The sequence below is a fragment of the Antedon mediterranea genome, chromosome 1 (genome assembly GCF_964355755.1).
Source record: "Antedon mediterranea chromosome 1, ecAntMedi1.1, whole genome shotgun sequence".
NCBI classification, from domain to species: domain Eukaryota; kingdom Metazoa; phylum Echinodermata; class Crinoidea; order Comatulida; family Antedonidae; genus Antedon; species Antedon mediterranea.
Window position 1 is genome coordinate 25,523,984 of NC_092670.1, and position 18,529 is coordinate 25,542,512.

General features: G+C 34.9%; 2 protein-coding genes and 2 long non-coding RNA genes across 4 annotated transcripts; 2 read left to right on the forward strand and 2 right to left on the reverse strand.

Moving 5' to 3' along the window:
• Nucleotides 1-3,808: 3,808 nt before the first annotated feature.
• LOC140063572 (uncharacterized) lies at nucleotides 3,809-8,125 on the forward strand. Its single transcript, XR_011847637.1, has 3 exons — nucleotides 3,809-4,055; nucleotides 4,611-4,726; nucleotides 8,066-8,125. It is a non-coding gene; the product is annotated as an uncharacterized lncRNA (long non-coding RNA).
• A 261-nt stretch (nucleotides 8,126-8,386) lies between these two features.
• Nucleotides 8,387-10,980, forward strand: LOC140043447 (CMP-N-acetylneuraminate-poly-alpha-2,8-sialyltransferase-like). The gene is made up of 3 exons (XM_072087961.1): nucleotides 8,387-8,811; nucleotides 9,324-9,504; nucleotides 10,093-10,980. The coding sequence occupies exons 1-3, from the start codon at nucleotides 8,387-8,389 to the stop codon at nucleotides 10,483-10,485; spliced, it is 999 nt and encodes a 332-aa protein (XP_071944062.1). The 3' UTR covers nucleotides 10,486-10,980.
• Nucleotides 10,981-11,217: 237 nt separating this feature from the next.
• LOC140043457 (CMP-N-acetylneuraminate-poly-alpha-2,8-sialyltransferase-like) lies at nucleotides 11,218-11,772 on the reverse strand. Its single transcript, XM_072087973.1, has one exon. It carries the CDS (start codon nucleotides 11,770-11,772, stop codon nucleotides 11,218-11,220), a length of 555 nt encoding a protein of 184 aa, XP_071944074.1.
• Nucleotides 11,773-12,008: 236 nt separating this feature from the next.
• LOC140063573 (uncharacterized) lies at nucleotides 12,009-15,269 on the reverse strand. Its single transcript, XR_011847638.1, has 3 exons — nucleotides 15,182-15,269; nucleotides 12,426-12,571; nucleotides 12,009-12,078 (listed from the first exon to the last, which is right to left on the reverse strand). It is a non-coding gene; the product is annotated as an uncharacterized lncRNA (long non-coding RNA).
• Nucleotides 15,270-18,529: the final 3,260 nt, after the last annotated feature.

Here is an 18,529-nt window from a genome sequence, read left to right on the forward strand (position 1 = left end):
ATCTAATACATTCAATGTGAAGTTCATTAGATGTATCTACCAGTCCCCTGTCTCGAAGATCTTTCAAGTGATTAATCCAAAAGCGAGTACAAAGACGCTGTAAGTAAGACCAAAAGGCCTCGATACGCTGATTTGCCACGGATCTGCCATACAAGAAACTTTTGGCACCACTCATTGAATCGCGATCATTTGATCTTAACGCTACCTGAATGAGTCTAATCAAAGAGTTCTCGGTTCCTCTGTCAGCACGGATAACTCTAGGTACTCCGTGTATTTTCTGCACATATTCTTCTTTTTTTTTCTCTTTCGTGGGGGTCACCCACATTTATTCATTCCTTTTACAAATATATATTACATAACATCGTCATTTTTATAAAATAAAGAACAATAAAATGCAATATAACAGCTAAAAAGGCACTATATCTATACATGTACATAAAATCGATGGAGTAAAAGTATGCTTTAACAAGGCCAACAGCCATTAAGTCGCGTGCTACAATGCATAGTGATACCGGACCGACAGACAAACAGACAGACGGACCGACCGACATAGTGAACTATACTGACCGAAATTACTGAACATGTTTAAAAATGTTGAAATGTTTAAAAACATTTATATTTTTTTAATTTACACGTGCGTAGCCTGTCACTTTTGTAATTTCGAGTTGAAAAGTAAGTCAAGAAAACAGAAATCGGGTAAAAAGAGTGCGCAATAACATTTAACGCGCAGTGCGTGCGCAAAAATCTGCGCACTCATGGCAATTTTGTAAACGCTTAAAATTGCCTGAAACGTACTCTTATTTCATCGAAAATAAATTTTGAAAATTTTAAGCACGCGTACGCATGCGTTACATGCGCTACGCACGTAATTGTATTGCCATATGATGATTTATGCCCTGAAATTTATGAGTACCAAATTTTATTTAATTGTGATTCATGGTTGTTGTTAAGATATGATTACAAACGTGATTTCGTTAAATCGTGCGTAGACCGCGTAATTTTTTATTGCGCACCGTGAAAACATAACCACATCGATTCCTGGCCATAAGGAATATTCTGTGAAAAATTGACTTAGCTAGATTAAACTGATATGAAGATAAGGTCATAAAGCGATAAAACGCATAGTGATACCGGACCGACAGACAGACAGACAGACCGACAGACAGACAGACCGACCGACCGACATAGTGAACTATAGAGTCGCTTCCACGCGACTAAAAACGTACATTTTATGTTTATTGCAAGTTATAGTAAAAGTACAACTATTTATAATTTAAATTTACTTTATATTAAGAAATGTATTAAAAAGTAGCTGTTTCTTTTATTATATCTTAAATCAGTACTCACAATTTGTTTCTTTATTTCTTTTGACCTTATATTACATCCGTTACAAATATATACACACATACACACATTAATATACCTATTTACATTTACGAATCAGTTTAATATAGTTATTATAAACACATTATATGCTACTTTTTATGTTTTGGCCTTGTATAACATTTGTTTCATTCCACTATTTCTATTCCTTTAAAGTTCTTTTCTTACTATGTTGGCCCTTTACATTTACCAGTTTGTTTACTTATATGCTTGACCGTGTGTTTCAGTCTATGTTTTACCCTAATACATTTATTTCTCGAAGATCTTTCAAGTGATTAATCCAAAAGCGAGTACAAAGACGCTGTAAGTAAGACCAAAAGGCCTCGATACGCTGATTTGCCACGGATCTGCCATACAAGAAACTTTTGGCACCACTCATTGAATCGCGATCATTTGATCTTAACGCTACCTGAATGAGTCTAATCAAAGAGTTCTCGGTTCCTCTGTCAGCACGGATAACTCTAGGTACTCCGTGTATTTTCTGCACATATTCTAAAAAGAACTGTGCTATATATCTCGGATTCTTATTGCTGGGACAAACTTTGATCCACAATAGTCTTCTTGAGTATCCATCTATTGCAGCATGTACTGAAATTCCAAAAGGTTTTAGTTTGTCAAATCCGTCAACATGTATCATGTAATTGGGACCTTTATTGGAGTAAAGGCGACGTCGAAAAGCTCTGGTCCATCTTGAGTCCACTCCTTCAGGATCTAACTCTCGAAGAATTATTCTCACAGTCTCCTGGGATACACTTAAGTGGTAACGTGTGGTTATCAAACGCCACATAAAACGGTAACCCACAGAATCCGGCAAATTATTTAGAGCACTTTGTACGACTTCCACTACATCTTCTAACGGTGAATGTACTCGACGGCGTAGCCTTAACCTTGCCAATATACGTCGTATTTGACGTAAGCTTAAAACTATGTCATGTCTTAAAAGCAGAAACCCGATTATTTCGACTGCAGTGTATCCAGCATAAAAGTAATGTTCTATTAACTCTTCTCTCGTAAAATCAGCGTTGTATCGTTCCAGTAGTTCTGCTGCCGTATACAATCCCGGAGCCGACACACATGGGAATGCGATTATCAAGTACACAAAAACCTGGTATAGGAAGTAAGATTAGAACAATTATTTTGGCATTCCAAAGATTTTATTTTTCTGCCAAGGATAGCCATTTTCAAGTACCAAATAAATAAAACATAATTATTTGATTTGAGTGAAATATAGTCGACATTATCACACAGACAAAGCCTACCTACAACTCTGCCTACAGTTTAAATAGGGTCTACAATACATTAGTCTATCATAAAGAAAACAATTTATGACTTATGACCTACGGTACTATACACTGAGGGTACCGTATTTTATTTTATTTTTCAAAACTGCTTTGAAATGTTTTACTATAAACATATATTATTGGTTTTATATTATAAATAAAATACTAGGCCTAGGTCAAAATATAAATGGTAGGCCCTAATATAGGCCCAGACCAAGCTTGTTGGGCACGGGACTGGTTAATAGTGTGGCCTCAAATCAATAAGAATTCATATTCACTGCAGTGTACCCTAACTCAAGATTTAACAAAAGAGTATTGTAAATCTAAGCTTAAGTTAATAATTCTTACCTTCTTATAAAACATATACATGACAGCACTTCAGTGTAAAACTAACCGTTGAAACCAAACGAGCGGAATTATGGACACGTCAATTTGCCAATACATGCTTTGCTTGGCGATAATGAATCTAGTCATACCGTTGTTTCTATATTAGCATGGCAATAATCTATCTTGTCATGTCAACATACACTCTTGTGTGAAGTCAACTTGGCAAGATAATCTATCTCATCATGTCGACATAATTTTTTTGGTAAAGTCAACTTGGCAAGATAATCTATCTCGTCATGTTGACATAAACCTATTTTGTGAATTCAATTTGGCAAGATAATCTATCTGGTCATGCCGACATGCAATTTTGGTAACGTCAACTTGGCAAGATAATGTATCTCGTCATGACGACATATAATAGTTATTATGTCGACATAATAGCCATATTTATGTCGACTTGACAAGATATATTATCTCGACAAGTCGCCAAGTGGATGGCACTTGGACGCTTCAAGCGTCGAAGTAAAGTCAACTTGGCAAGTTAATCTATCTGGTCTAGTCGACATGTATTTATTAGGATGTCAACTTGGCAAGATAAGCTATCTCGCCATGTAGACATGTAATGGTTACTATGTCGACATAATAGTCATATTTATGTCGACTTGGCAAGATAAATTATCTCGACAAGTCGCCAAGTGAATGGCACTTTAACGCTTCCGTAAATAAGCACAGTGACATTTAGTATATTTATTATAGCAAGAAACTTGATAATAAAACATTATTGTCGTAATTTTAGTACAACAATTGTTAACGATTTGGTGAATATGGACGCGTGACATGAACTATGTACAAACAACAACATGTATATTCGGACCATCAAAAAGAAGACAGGAACATGTTCATGGACATTGATTATTAAAAGAAGATTAAAGGAAGATGTGATTGGATATTGAGGGAGAGCGTCATTTCGACGATCGAGCATTCTCTACTCTCTATTAGAGCATGACGGATTAATGAATAAATAATATGATCAGAACTATGCTGATGCGAAAACTCTATTCAAAGGTATTTAGCGATGGGCCCCGCGACGGGCTTTAGCCGGGCTTATAGCATCCAGTATGCTAAAATCCCTGCAAAATTTGGCGATAAATCGTGACATTTTGACACGGGTGGGCGTGCCAGGGACTTAAACTACTAATTTCACCCTGTCATTTCCCACACTTGTGCTACCAACTCTCCATATTTTTCCACACTTGTGCTACCAGGCCCTCGAAAATATACCCGTAAATGCGGCACTTCCCCGTATGGAAATCTTTAAGAGTGACCCCCCCCCCCCCCCCCCCCGGGCACATCACTCTCGTACGGAATCTTAACTAGCATTCAGTGTCCGAATGGCAGCTGGATAGAAGCTGTTGCGAAACCTATTAGTACGAGAAGTGATGGACCGGTATGGACCGGTTCTGATAGGTCTTTAGAGATATTTACCACATAAATTCTAACTTTGTCTAGGTATACATATGGAACAACTATAATTGTAATGACAAAATGTTGCCCATATCCAATAATATGATCATAATTATGTGATACCGTAGTAAATAATATTATATTGGGTTTTTTTAGGTCAAGCGAAAACAATTCATTCTGTTTGTAAGCATTGTCGCTTGTTTCCTCTATGGTTTTACATACACATACAGAAATATTGACTTATCGTATCCGAAGCCTAAACAATGTAAAAGGTGGGTAGCAATTCTTTAATACAAAATAATAACAATAATAATTAAAGCCGAGTGCAATTTATTTAAAATAATCTGTGTAGTATAAAGTTTAAACCATTATGCTAATAGGCCTATTTGTTCTATATGTTTAAATTTTACAGCAGTGTAGGACCTAAATCAGAATTTTAACAAATGTATAGACGAGTTTAAACTTTATATATGTCAGGTACCATGTCACGGTTTGGACTATAAACTTCACCAATCAACGAATATTGTATAGGTTTAAGACTGATGATATTGTATTATTAGCCAACAATAAACAAACAAGGCCAACAGCCATAAGTCGCGTATAGTGATACCGGACAAAATGAGTAGGCCTACGCTATAAATAACTAAACTATAGGAATACCGTCAGCGGTGGTTCTAAACAATGTAACTAACCACATATAACACATGAAATATAAACACTATGATTATCAAATGTTTGATGTTAAATCCAGGTGATCTGTAAATATATCTACGTTAACATGTTATTTCTGTATACTAGCTATCATTATACAAGTTTGCGTACGTAACATTTACACAAGATGCCGGTGGATGCCAAAATCGAAAACTACATGCATCCTCATCAACACTTATGCATAGACTAATTATTAAATATTATAACATTGATTCTAATTATGATCTAACAATGATTAACTATACTGATACTCACTCTTGGGCTCTCAATTAACAACCGGCAATTAAACTGTAGTTTAAAAAAAGGCCAACAGCCATTAAGTCGCATGCTACAATGCATAGTGATACCGACCGAAACAGACCGACAGACAGACCGACAGACCGACCGACCGACCGACATAGTGAACTATACTGACCGAAATTACTAAACATGTTTAAAAATGTTGAAATGTTTAAAAACATTTATATTTTTTTAATTTACACGTGCGTAGCCTGTCACTTTTGACGTGCTATTTCGAGTTGAAAAGTAAGTCAAGAAAACAGAAATCGGGCAAAAAGAGTGCGCAATAAAATTTAACGCGTAGTGCGCGCGCAAAAATATGCGCACTCATGGCAATTTTGTAAACGCTTAAAATTGCCTGAAACGTACTCTTATTTCATCGAAAATAAATTTTGAAAATTTTAAGCGCGCGTACGCATGCATTACATGCGCTACGCACGTAATTGTATTGCCATATGATGATTTATGCCCTGAAATTTATGAGTACCAAATTTTATTTAATTGTGATTCATGCTTGTGAAGATATGATTACAAACGTGATTTCGTTAAATCGTGCGTAGACCGCGTAATTTTTTATTGCGCACCGTGAAAACATAACCACATCGATTCCTGGCCATAAGGAATATACTGTGAAAAATTGACCTAGCTAGATTAAACTGATATCAAGATAAGGTCAGAAAGCGATAAAACGCATAGTGATACCGGACCGACAGACCGACAGACAGACCGACAGACAGACAGACAGACAGACAGACAGACAGACCGACCAACCGACCAACATAGTGAACTATAGAGTCGCGTCCACGCGACTAATAATATTCCGTGTCTCAGAAAGACACGTGCGTCTTATTACTGCTTCTCGAGGCCCATTTACACTAGGACGATAACGATCGACGATAAATAAACAAATATGCATTGCTCATACATAAAACAAAAGAAATCTAAAAAGTTTTTATTCTATGACTATTTAGGAACCATCTATGCTTCTTTTGATGAAAATGATATGTTCAGACGTCCAATCAAATGACGTCATGATTAGTAAGAGCAATAATATCGTGACAATACAACGATATTTTTTGTTTATTGATCATGACGTCATTTGATTGGATTTAAAAAAAATATTATTTTATCAAAGACAGAATAAATGAGTATTCTATAATTCTAGAACGAAAAACTTTCTAAATTATTTTGTTTTATATAAGAACAAGGCCAACAGCCATTAAGTCGCGTGCTACAATGCATAGTGATACCGGACCGACAGACAAACAGACCGACAGACAGACCGACAGACAGACGGACCGACCGACATAGTGAACTATACTGACCGAAATTACTGAACATGTTTAAAAATGTTGAAATGTTTAAAAACATTTATATTTTTTTAATTTACACGTGCGTAGCCTGTCACATTTGACGTGCTCGTATAACGTAATTTCGAGTTGAAAATTAAGTCAAGAAAACAGAAATCGGGCAAAAAGTGTGCGCAATAACATTTAACGCGCAGTGCGCGCGCAAAAATCTGCGCACTCATGGCAATTTTGTAAACGCTTAAAATTGCCTGAAACGTACTCTTATTTCATCGAAAATAAATTTTGAAAATTTTAAGCGCGCGTACGCATGCGTTACATGCGCTACGCACGTAATTGTATTGCCATATGATGATTTATGCCCTGAAATTTATGAGTACCAAATTTTATTTAATTGTGATTCATGGTTGTTAAGATATGATTACAAACGTGATTTCGTTAAATCGTGCGTAGACCGCGTAATTTTTTATTGCGCACCGTGAAAACATAACCACATCGATTCCTGGCCATAAGGAATATTCTGTGAAAAATTGACTTAGCTAGATTAAACTGATATCAAGATAAGGTCATAAAGCGATAAAACGCATAGTGATACCGGACCGACAGACAGACCGACAGACAGACCGACCGACAGACAGACAGACCGACCGACCGACTTAGTGAACTATAGAGTCGCTTCTACGCGACTAAAAATGCATGCTTATCTATTTATCGTCGATCGTTATCGTCCTAGTGTAAATGGGCTTTAAGAAGGTGTTTTCACACAGATCGCGAGGAAGTTTTATGATTATGAGTAGCCAAACAAGCGCGTTGCATTATGAGATATGTTTTGATAGAAAACTTTTGACTGGAAGTCAAAGTTATTTTTTGAACAAAAAAACCTCTGTATTTCAGTTAAATGATTTTTTTTTCGACTAATTTTTAATGAAAGTTAACCTATTTTGATACTTCAAAATGACCTACTTTTTTTTCGAAATCTTTTTTTTTTTATTTTTTTGGAATTAGTCAAAGGGACAATACATCTTTAAAATTGGAATAGTTTATAACAATAACACAAATGTAAATTATGCGGTAGGGTGGTTAGTCGATTAGTATGTTATGTAAATCATTTGATTTGGTTTTATATTCCATTACTCACTGTATGTATTTTTTTCTTTTGTATTTTAATTTATGGTTTATATTATGTTATATTTTGAAGGATGCACCTTTGTGCTATAAGTGTGCCACCGATCTAAAGGTGGAAATCCAAATAAATAAATAACAAATTGTGTTACCAGGACGTAATTAGTAATTGATATAAATTATTTTTAATAGAATACCGTCATCATTTTTTAAAAATTACGAAATTACAGAAGACAAAAAAGGACAATTACGGTAAATGAATATTATTGTAACATTATTTCACCATTGTAATAATTGATTATTGATTTATTTATCAAAATAGAGCATCAGTGATGACAGTAGGAATAATTATCATTTGATTTCAGAACACTTGTGAAGAAATGTTTTCCACTAGATTATGCTTTTCTGATTTACAAAGATGCAGATGTAGGATTGAAGAAGTCGAGATTTAAACAAAAATTTACTTTTCGTGAATACATCTTTAGTTTGTTAACATCGGACAGGTCAAAATCTATGATTAACAAGAGCCATTTTAATTCCATTAACTTTCAAAGAGATTGTGCCATTGTCGGAAATGGAGGTATTCTTGTTGGTAGCAAATGTGGAAAAAATATCAACAATCATGCTTTTGTGTTGCGTTCAAATCTGGCTCCGATTGTGAATTACGAAGATGACGTTGGTACTAAAACAAATATGACAGTTTTAAACGGACAAATAATGGACGAAGTTATAGATACAGTAGATCAAGGTGCGCTGGGTAAAACATTTCTAGATCGAATTCAGTATTTGAATGATTCTATTTTATGGTACAGTAAAGCTACTGAAGTACAATTTAAGAAACATCAGTTACAATTCCTCAGTAAAATGCTGAAAAACAAATATAATCTTCCAATTCGATTCGGGTACAGTTGGAGAACCTTCGATCCACTAACAAGATGGTAAGTAAGCCTAGGCCTATTATATTGCAAACGTAAACAAATAGAATTAAACATATGAAAATATTCTGGACTGAGAAAATGTTAGATGAAACTCAAATGAGTAAACGATACAATTACGATAAAATTGTTCTTATTGCTCATAACGTCATTTGATTGGACTAATCTCTTTTTGTTCTAGTAAAGGGCCTTCTATAAGCTTGATTTAGTAACAGATTTGAAGTTTTTTTTAACAATTATGAACATCATTTTTTGAAAATACGGGCGTTGACCTGGGTTCTTTCTTTTTCCCCCTTCTTTGTTGCATTGTGGGCCTACTTTCCGTTAGTGGAAAATGATGAAAGGAAGGATTTTAACTATGCGCAAATGTTCGATTGACGCGCCTAGCTAGTTGAAAACATTCCAGACACCGAGAAAGATTGCCGATTTCTCGCACGGAATAGGTATTGCGGTTCATGGGTATGCATCACATAGAAGATAGTAAGACATAACATTATTTATTTAATCATCAACAGGTTCTGGGGTACAGGTATTCGTGTTCCACATCTGACTACTGGATTTAACACGTTCACCGTTGCTGTGTCGCTGTGTGATAACATTACTCTTTACGGATTCTACCCGTTTAACTATGATACCAATGGAAAACCTCTACGTTACCATTATTATGACAAGACTAATGTTCTTGGAAATAACAGCGTACATAATATGCCGAAGGAATATGAGTTACTTACTCAATTTAACGCGTCAGGTGTATTACGGTTGGTGACGAATTGTAATTGAAATAAATTGGGAAAACATTTCAAAACTTCAATAACAACTTACTTTTTGGAAATATTATAAAATAGTATAATTGTATATCTGCATTTTAAACAGCCTCCATATTCAAATACACGGTGATGTTTTTAAATGTAAAATGCCCATGTCGTTTAATCTCTGTAGTAATTTAAATTCTGTCGGAATGTTATGAATTCGATTGTAAGTATATTCCATTACAACATCTTCATAATAGTGATGACGAATTGATCGACCTTTAGCGTCAACAACAAACGGATAAAATCCGTATAAGGTTATCTCTTTACAAAACGCAATGGCAACTGTGTACATATTCAGTCCAGTTGTTGTGTATGGAACGTCAATTGACCAAAACCTAAAAAAAAACGAAACAAATGATTTTATATTATTATTTGTATTTCTCAAACATCACTCAACGTTTGATGGGTGGGGGTGGGGAGCTTTATATTTGCGACACGCTATGAATTAACCTACTTTTCATTTTATCATTAGTGGGGAAACGGACATGTGCCTCCTTACTCAAATGATCGACACAATGTCGGTGGAGATCCAACCGCAACCAACGGTACACTATTATGCTTAGTAGATGTCCTGTTGGCCGTTGCTAATGTGACCACTCACGATTTAATGATTTTAAATGAATGTAACTTTAAATTGAAGGGAACAAAATTGGGACAGATTTTACTCTTAGTTTTAGTTAATGATGCGGCCACTGAAAGTTGCAGGCGTTGGTGGACATTTGTGGATGACCTGACTCTAGGGGAAGTAACCAAATGTGATGCCCTTCTGAATTCCAGAATATTATTAATAGTATCGGTGAGTGGTCTACAGCAAATGATTTTCTACCAGAACCAGTCAAATGCCAACTTATTTAATTTTTTTTAAGCAACGGCAGATTAATGTAGCCTATAAAATCAATAATTTGGACCTTCCGATCTACTTGGTGTTTTCAACATGACCTCAGTTATGGTTATAATGTTAATGATATAGCACGCAAGCTATTTTCACTTTGTATCCTAAAGTGGTATAGTGCAGCACCAATCAGTAATATGATTACGGTTTTTACATCATATATCCAATCCAATAAAAAGAATACAGAAACGGGCAGCTGTAAGAATAATTCTTGACTCGAGTTCACGTTAGCTACGAATTACTCATAGAATATGCAGACTTTGCCTTCTTTAAAGATCCGCAGAGAAAGTCTTCTTAAGTTTGGCAATGATCTTTTTAAAGTCTACAATATTTAGGGATATGTTACCTCAATATTATAATTCTAATAGGAATGAGATCGTTAAGGAACAATACTTGCATTTTTGCAGATGCCGTACTGAAAGGTATGTGAAATTAACAATCACGTACCTAGCACGGATCTTTTTTAACGTGTATGCTTTGTTTTTTGATTAAATTGTAATCCAACTGTTTGAACTTTTGAATGTTTTTATATATCTGAATAACATGATTTATCGTATAAATAACTTCATAGCCTGTCGGCACAAATGCAATTGATACAACAACAAGGTCGACAAGCTGTGGGATCTTCCATTTCATTGCTTGCGATATAGGTCAAATAATTTGCATTCACGAATGTACAACTAACGTAATAGTAGGCTTGACTTTTCATACATACCATTTTGTAAGATGCTCTATTCCTGTATACGTATAAGCTATACGTATTGGTAGATTATATGATACTTTTAGTTCCTTGGCTAAATACCGTAACTTGTTTTTGGCCCAGAAACGCGTTCGCGCTCCTTTGTGATACCATATCACAGAATCATTTAACCACTTCAGACGTTCAATAAATTCTGCTTTTTCCAAAGTCCGACCTTCACTAGAAAGTACTGAATACAGCGTGCGTATGATATCATAGTTCAGAACAGTAAAATTCGTCTTCGTACCAACATCATCTTTGAAGTTTCGGATTGGTGCGATATTTGCCCTCATGACGTAATCGTATCGAGTGTCGATCTCCGAACCGCAACCACTGTTTTCCAAAATGCCACCGTTCCCAATAATTGCACATTTATCATACATTTTCAGAGCATCTAACTTGCTTTTTATGTAAGTTCGCGTTGCGTTGTTTTGATTGATACTTTCAATTATATATTCGATGAATCCTAAGCCTTGCTTAAAGTCCATTTCAGAAGACGGGACGCCTTCTTTGTACAGCATTACCGTCCAATCAATTGGAAAACATTTTAATATATGCTTCCTTTAAAAAAAAGAATGAATCGCAAAAACGTCAGTAATCCTAGATGTATCCTAAACTCACTGACCTTACTTAGGCCTATCCTCTTTTATAGTTAAAAACAAACACATTTTGACAAACATTTACATTCATTTACGCCTGAGGTGGTAAGACACGAGACTATCCATGGAACATTTTGATCATTTAAAAATTACACCAACCTTAACATTTCAACTTTCTTATTCACATCAGGATCTTCATCTGGATGAGCAAAAAAAGTTTCATCCAGTCTATATTAAAGAGTAAGTATTTATACTGGACTCAGATAACCTCTCAAATGATTGTGGGGCAATGGGTATGGTGGTCGCCAGCTAGATTCAATGACAACTAATAGATTAGGGTTCAAAGAAAGAAACAGTGTTGATCCTTTCACATCACACATAGATCTTCAAATTTTATGCATGCTATGCGACGTGAAAGTGGTATTATAAGCTGACACATGATCTATCGTCTATCTTGCTAAGTTTACCGGTCGTGATCTTTTTTGTTATTATTATATTTCATTTATCACTGGTTACAACTTTATTAAAAGATTGAAACGTGTAAAAAAATGCTAAAAAAACATAATATAGTATACCGTTTGCATTCGACAGGTACAGGTAACCCAAACGGTTCCTCTGTAATGATGGCCAATATGAGCCAGCTTCCAAACATTAGCAAACAAAAACACCGGGGACGGGTCAACAACGTCTTTGCCTTCATCATAATATCATCGATATCAAACTAGAAAACACGTAGGTAAGCTGAGCTATTAAAAATGTGGTCGAGTTAAGAATACAGTCGAAAAAAAAGAATTCTTCAATTCAATTAAAATTTCAGACAATTGCCCATATGGTATAATACACTTACACAAAAAAAAGATGATGAAGGAGAGACTTCTAAACCTGCCGCGTTCAATAATGTTTGTTTGTTTGTTTTGTTAAAATTATAATTACTATCTTTTTAGGGACCACATTGGAATTAAGTTGTTTTGCTTTAAACGACTTTATGTGTTTTCCCGTGCATCGTCAGACTTCATTAATCCCGCCATTTTTATTTGCTTTTTTGATGTACATGTATATTAATATTTAAGGTGATTTTATATATTATTGATGTATTTTTAATGTTATTTATTGAGATGCCAAATAAATGAAAGAAAAGAAATGGTCTAGCCTACAATAGAAAGTAGTGCATTGTGTATGTACGGCCGCGCCTTGGCTGGCTATTTATTACAAGCACGCTAAAGCCCGGCGCACACTAGAGCTTCCGGTTGAGCCAACTGGCACGAGTACATTTTGCTCACAGTGTGTGCGCCGGGGAATTCGTGAGGAATCGGCCACGCGTGCCGCTGAGAAAAATATCTAGCCTATCGTGTTTAATATTTTTTGGCACGCGTGTAATTTTCCTCAAGTGTGCGCCCAACGTCGTGAGCAGATAGCTCACAAAAAAATTCCACTGCGCATGACATGTTCTGATTTATTATAATATGTCAGCGCGTGCCGTATAGCCTATTAAGTAACTATCCAATCAGAAAATCGCGTACTGAAGGCGTTTAGTGTGCGTCCGATAGAACGCGATCACAATTTGCGGCAAATTTTTTAGTGAGCCAAGTGTTACTCGTGCCAAAGAACTTATAACACAAGAATCTCCTGTTCTTCAATTTGCATTCAAAACACAGTATCGGAAGTACAGGGTTAAAAGGTCAAACTGGGCGACGCCATTTCACAGCATGGAGCAGCGCCCCCTCCAAACTAGGAAGTCAATTACTCTACCCCCCCCCCCCCCCTAGAGTATTAGCAGATCCCCTCTATGATTTTGACTTTTTAATTTGATGTTGCCCTACTCCATGGCTCACAATGGCGTCACCCATAGCTCTATTCTATCCCACAATGCCTTTCGAAATTGTTACGCGCTTCGGACGAACAGGAGATTCTTGTGTTATAAGTTCTTTGCTCGTGCCAGTTGGCTCAGCCGAAAGCTCTAGTGTGCGCCGGGCTTAAGTCACTTCAATATATCCGGTGGCGTAATGTCAAAGCCGGTGTTAGATTTTTGTACACATGGCGTGTCATACATATAGGTCAAACCAGTGAGCTATTACAGATCACTGGATCAAACCAAAGAATATATATCACAAGAATGAGTATTCCGCGATTTTTGCATGAGAAATTTGTAACAGAGAGCTCCAGTGAGTGATGCCCGCCCTCATAAGGGCGGATGTATACATACTAAATAAGACTTGATTTAATAGATATTATACATGTCACATTAAATAGAATTATGAAGATAGTTTTTGCAATTGTAAACTATTTTATAATACATATTTATTAACAACCTAGTGTTTATTCACTTTTACAGACAATTATTTACTAACATGCTAAGTTAGTTCACAAAAAAGGCCTAACACAGCAACACCAAAAATCAACGAATATTACTCAGCACGGCCTATTCTTTACCATTGCCGTGTACTACTGTACGCCCGGTAAATTAAGTATTGTTTTTATGATATAAATTAGTATAAAACACATGTTATTAATAGGAGAAAATGTTACATGTCATTAACATTTATTTGTTTTACCAGAAACAAGTTAAATATAGGAATATTATTAAACTATCCTTCGTGAAAACGCGTAAACAGCAACACGCCCGGTCACGCTATCGTAGCGCCCGGTTGATAAAGCAAACTGTTTATACGGCAGTTTTTACTAAATAAATTGCATAAAACGAACAATTAAATATCCAAATAGTATTTAACATGATGTTGGCATGTAGTTGATAACATTTTTTATCATGAAAATACTACCGGTGGTCCAGCCTTTGATTAGTGAAACCGTCACAAAAAGTTGTATACATCCCAGATACATCCACACTTATGGCGGCGCCCTACCACATGGACAATATTACTGTTACAGTGAAAATCGCGGATTACTCATTCTTGTGATATATATTCTTTGATCAAACAAATCAAAACGCCCGCTGGTGGCGCTACGTAAATATATATAACAGTATTAGTAAACAGATTACTGTAGCAAGTCATAAAACATTGCAATAACATTATGATACTTGTGTGGATAGATATAGATGAAGTGTAGATAATAAATAGCATTATTTATAGCAGAATTGCAGATTACAAATGGTTTATTTTTACTTCAGATGCTCTAGGCCTGGGGTGGGCAAACGCCTACCACCACACAACAGACTTATTATAATTGACTACCACCATCCAGCAGTGGACGTGCATGTACTTATGGATGGTAGGCCTACACTATTACGTAGTCGTAGGACTCGCTCCGTGTTGCGGTGACAAATTACAAGCAACCAAAACAAATTAAAAGTAGTGATTAATTATTGTATTACCTATTATGTCATGACATTAATTGTGAATTCAGTGGAATGTTTCTGCCTCTTACGATTCTAAGAACACAATGTTGTCACCGAAAGTAAAGCCGAGTCAATCAAGCGTGTCAATAGCAGGTTGCATTCACATTATTCATATTACAAAAGCGGACACTGTAGTCCAGGCAATCTATGTCGGGATCTATGTAAAAAAAGGAGGTAACCCAAAACAAATTGCAATAGTTTTTAAACCTTTTTTATCTGATTCAGTACCTAGTAGGACACTTTCTTTTCAAAATCTGGTTAGTGGAACATATAATTTAGGGGTCATTAGAGGTCAATTATGTCAAATTTGGTAATAATCACTTTTTTAGATATAACTTATGACTGGTATAACATATTTTATCAAATGAAGTATCATATAATAGCTATTTTAATTATCTATCTAATGATAGAAAACTGAATATGTGTACAAGCACACATGGTATAATTTTTGGGTAAAAATTGTAATTTTTTTACATTTTTATCCAAAATTAAAAGTTTTCAATAATTATATTTTAGTAAAAATATAACTTAGGAATGACAAAGTTTTATAAATATTTTGCCTATAATAGTGATGTATAATTTACAATATAAAAACTAAATCGTAATTGGTACGGAATTACAGGCAGAAACACTCACAATTTCAGGTCAAATAGGGACAATTTGGTATTAATTACTTTTTAGTTAAAACTTTTGACTGATGTAACATAAAATATGTTACATAAAGTTTCATATAATAGTCTAATTATCTATCTAATGATACCAAACATGATATGTTTACATGCACAAATTTTACAGTTTTTGGGTGAAAATAGTAATTTTTGAATTTAAAAAAAAAAACAATGTTTTTAGTAAAAATAAAATTTAATTACATATTTTTTATAACACCGTTTTACCAATATTTTCCCTATAATATAGTCATTTTAACTTTACAATATCAAAAGCGAAACGCCATTTTGTACGGAATTACATACATTTAAATAGAAACACTCAAAATATGAGGTCCAATGTTACACAAAACTGAGATTTTTTCCTGTCAAAGTTTTCGCAATAAAATTTTCCACTCGGAATTCTCATCCAAATACTGTAATCTTTTGAGCCACGCTTACTTTTTTTCAAAATCCAAGATGGAATTCAAAATGGCTGCCAAAATGATATAAACTGTATTCATAATGGCTATTTTAATAATATTCTAAATTGAAAGATACATCCTTGCTGGAGAAATTTCCCAAAAAGTTAAAATGGATATGTCATCATCAGCAAGCATGTATCTTTTAATTTAAAATGTAAGTTCGAATCCAATATGGCCACCAACATTTTAAACGGCTGCTAAATTGACTTTTATTTGACATTTAATTTTTTTAAATAATGGTTATGTAAGCAGCAAGCATGTATCTTAAAATTAGCAGGAGACTCAAAATCCAAAATTGCTGCCAAATTCCAAAATGGCCACCATATTCATGAATTGTATGGGGTAAGAAGCGACTAACATTCTTAATAAAGGTACTTATCTATTTCTTAGGTTTATCGAAAACAAAGACCACCCTATAGAACATAAATATTGAGAAATGTTGGTGAGGTCTCTACTCTATAGAACAAATATATTGAGAATGTTCATACATTCCAATAATTATCGATCTATAGTTTCCCCTATGTTTCATAATTTTTGAGATTTTATTTGTGTTACATGAGCTTGTTGAAAATAAGCACTTTAGTGGGGTCAGTCTAGTCTTTTCAAGAAACCTTGATAACATAACCACCCTATTATACAACTAAATATTAGTCTGAGTGAGGCCACTCGTTTTTAAAAAATATCGAAAACATGAGGCTCCACCTAGTTAACACATGTTGAGAATTGTTAGTTGGAGGTCCCCATTTCAATTCAAGATTTATTTTTTTTTAAACAGAGACCACCATCTAGAACACAATATTGTAGGGATTTTACAATTCATCGCAAGCAGAAACAAGACCTAGAACACACTTACAAAAATGTTAATGGCGTCTTTTTTGGGGGGAGGGACCCGGTCTCTATTTTCAAAAACCCGAAAACAGAGACCCGGTACAGAATACAATATTGAGAAGATTTTTGTGTTGAGATCTGTGTTCACAGTAAAATTTTTCAATAATTCTGTTTTCTTCCTACTACAAAAATCGTAAAACTTAAATATTGTAAACTTTTAGTGGCAGTCTCTGCTTTCGAAAACGGCACAACAGAGACCCAGTATGAATACAATGAATATTGAAAATATTTTTAGTGGGGATCTTCGTTTTCAAGAAGTTCTGACAATAGCGACCCCCGCTATTAGACTACACAAAACAATTAGTTTCAAAGATAGGTCATTAGGTCTGTTGTATTTTATATTGCTTGATCAGTTGTTAGTTAGTTCCAAGTTGATCACTAATGTAAATATTATATTGTTTTGCTTGTGTTTACTGCCAAGAAAACAATTATCACTATACTATGTATAAATGACTTAATATCGAATCTGAATCTGAAGCTGTGTCTTTTTGTGAGAAAAAAATGTGATGTGCCCATATATGGACATGATGATGTCATAACCACTACCCTAATTAAGCATATCACTACCATATTTTGGCACATTACATTTTTTTGTCACATAAAGTTTGATAGTATAGACAGAGCTTAACATTGTGGCTTGGTGGTTATGATGCTTGTCTACCAGTCCAAGGGTCCTAGGTTCAAGCCCCGTCACATGTCAGGATTTTTTCTAAGGACCAAATTACTCCACTCCCAAAGACTTGTAATAAGACTTTGTTTATGTAGAGCATCTTGTGTATATGTTTGTCTTGTGAACCTCTGAGGGTCCCTAATGATCAGCAATAGCTGGATGGATCACCCTCATTAAATATGGTTTTTAAAAAAAGAATTTCTAGTATTGCCTCAATATTTTTTAATATTTCTCGAAAATAGAGACCACAGTAGGCCTATTGGGTTTTAATGGGGGTCTGTGTTTTCGAGATTTCTTGAAAACAGAGACAATCTTACTAATATACCCATACTAAATATTTCAATATTTTATTCTACAAGGTGGTCTCGGTTTTCAAGATTTCTTAAAATCAGAACCCTTTGGTAAAGAACATAATATCGAAATGTTTATTGGTGATCTCTTATTTTACAAAAATCTCGGAGACGGACCCTAGAACATAAGATTAAGAAGTCTCAGTGAGGTTTTCATGAAATCTCAAAAACAGAGACCACCCTATAGAACACAATATGAGAAGATTTAATTGGGGTATGTGTTTCGAGATATCTTATGGTCTCTTTCTGAAATTTATTTTAAAAACAGAGACCTTCCTAAAGAACAC

What these genes read in the sequence shown, in the direction of transcription:
- LOC140043447 (XM_072087961.1), top strand. Translation starts at nt 8,387, where the DNA reads ATGATTAACAAGAGCCATTTTAATTCCATTAACTTTCAAAGAGATTGT. An exon ending in TTCGATCCACTAACAAGATG is followed by an intron (nt 8,812 to 9,323) that starts GTAAGTAAGCCT and finishes AATCATCAACAG; the next exon opens with GTTCTGGGGTACAGGTATTC. An exon ending in ATGTTCTTGGAAATAACAGC is followed by an intron (nt 9,505 to 10,092) that starts GTACATAATATG and finishes TTTTATCATTAG; the next exon opens with TGGGGAAACGGACATGTGCC.
- LOC140043457 (XM_072087973.1), bottom strand. Translation starts at nt 11,772, where the DNA reads ATGCTGTACAAAGAAGGCGTCCCGTCTTCTGAAATGGACTTTAAGCAA.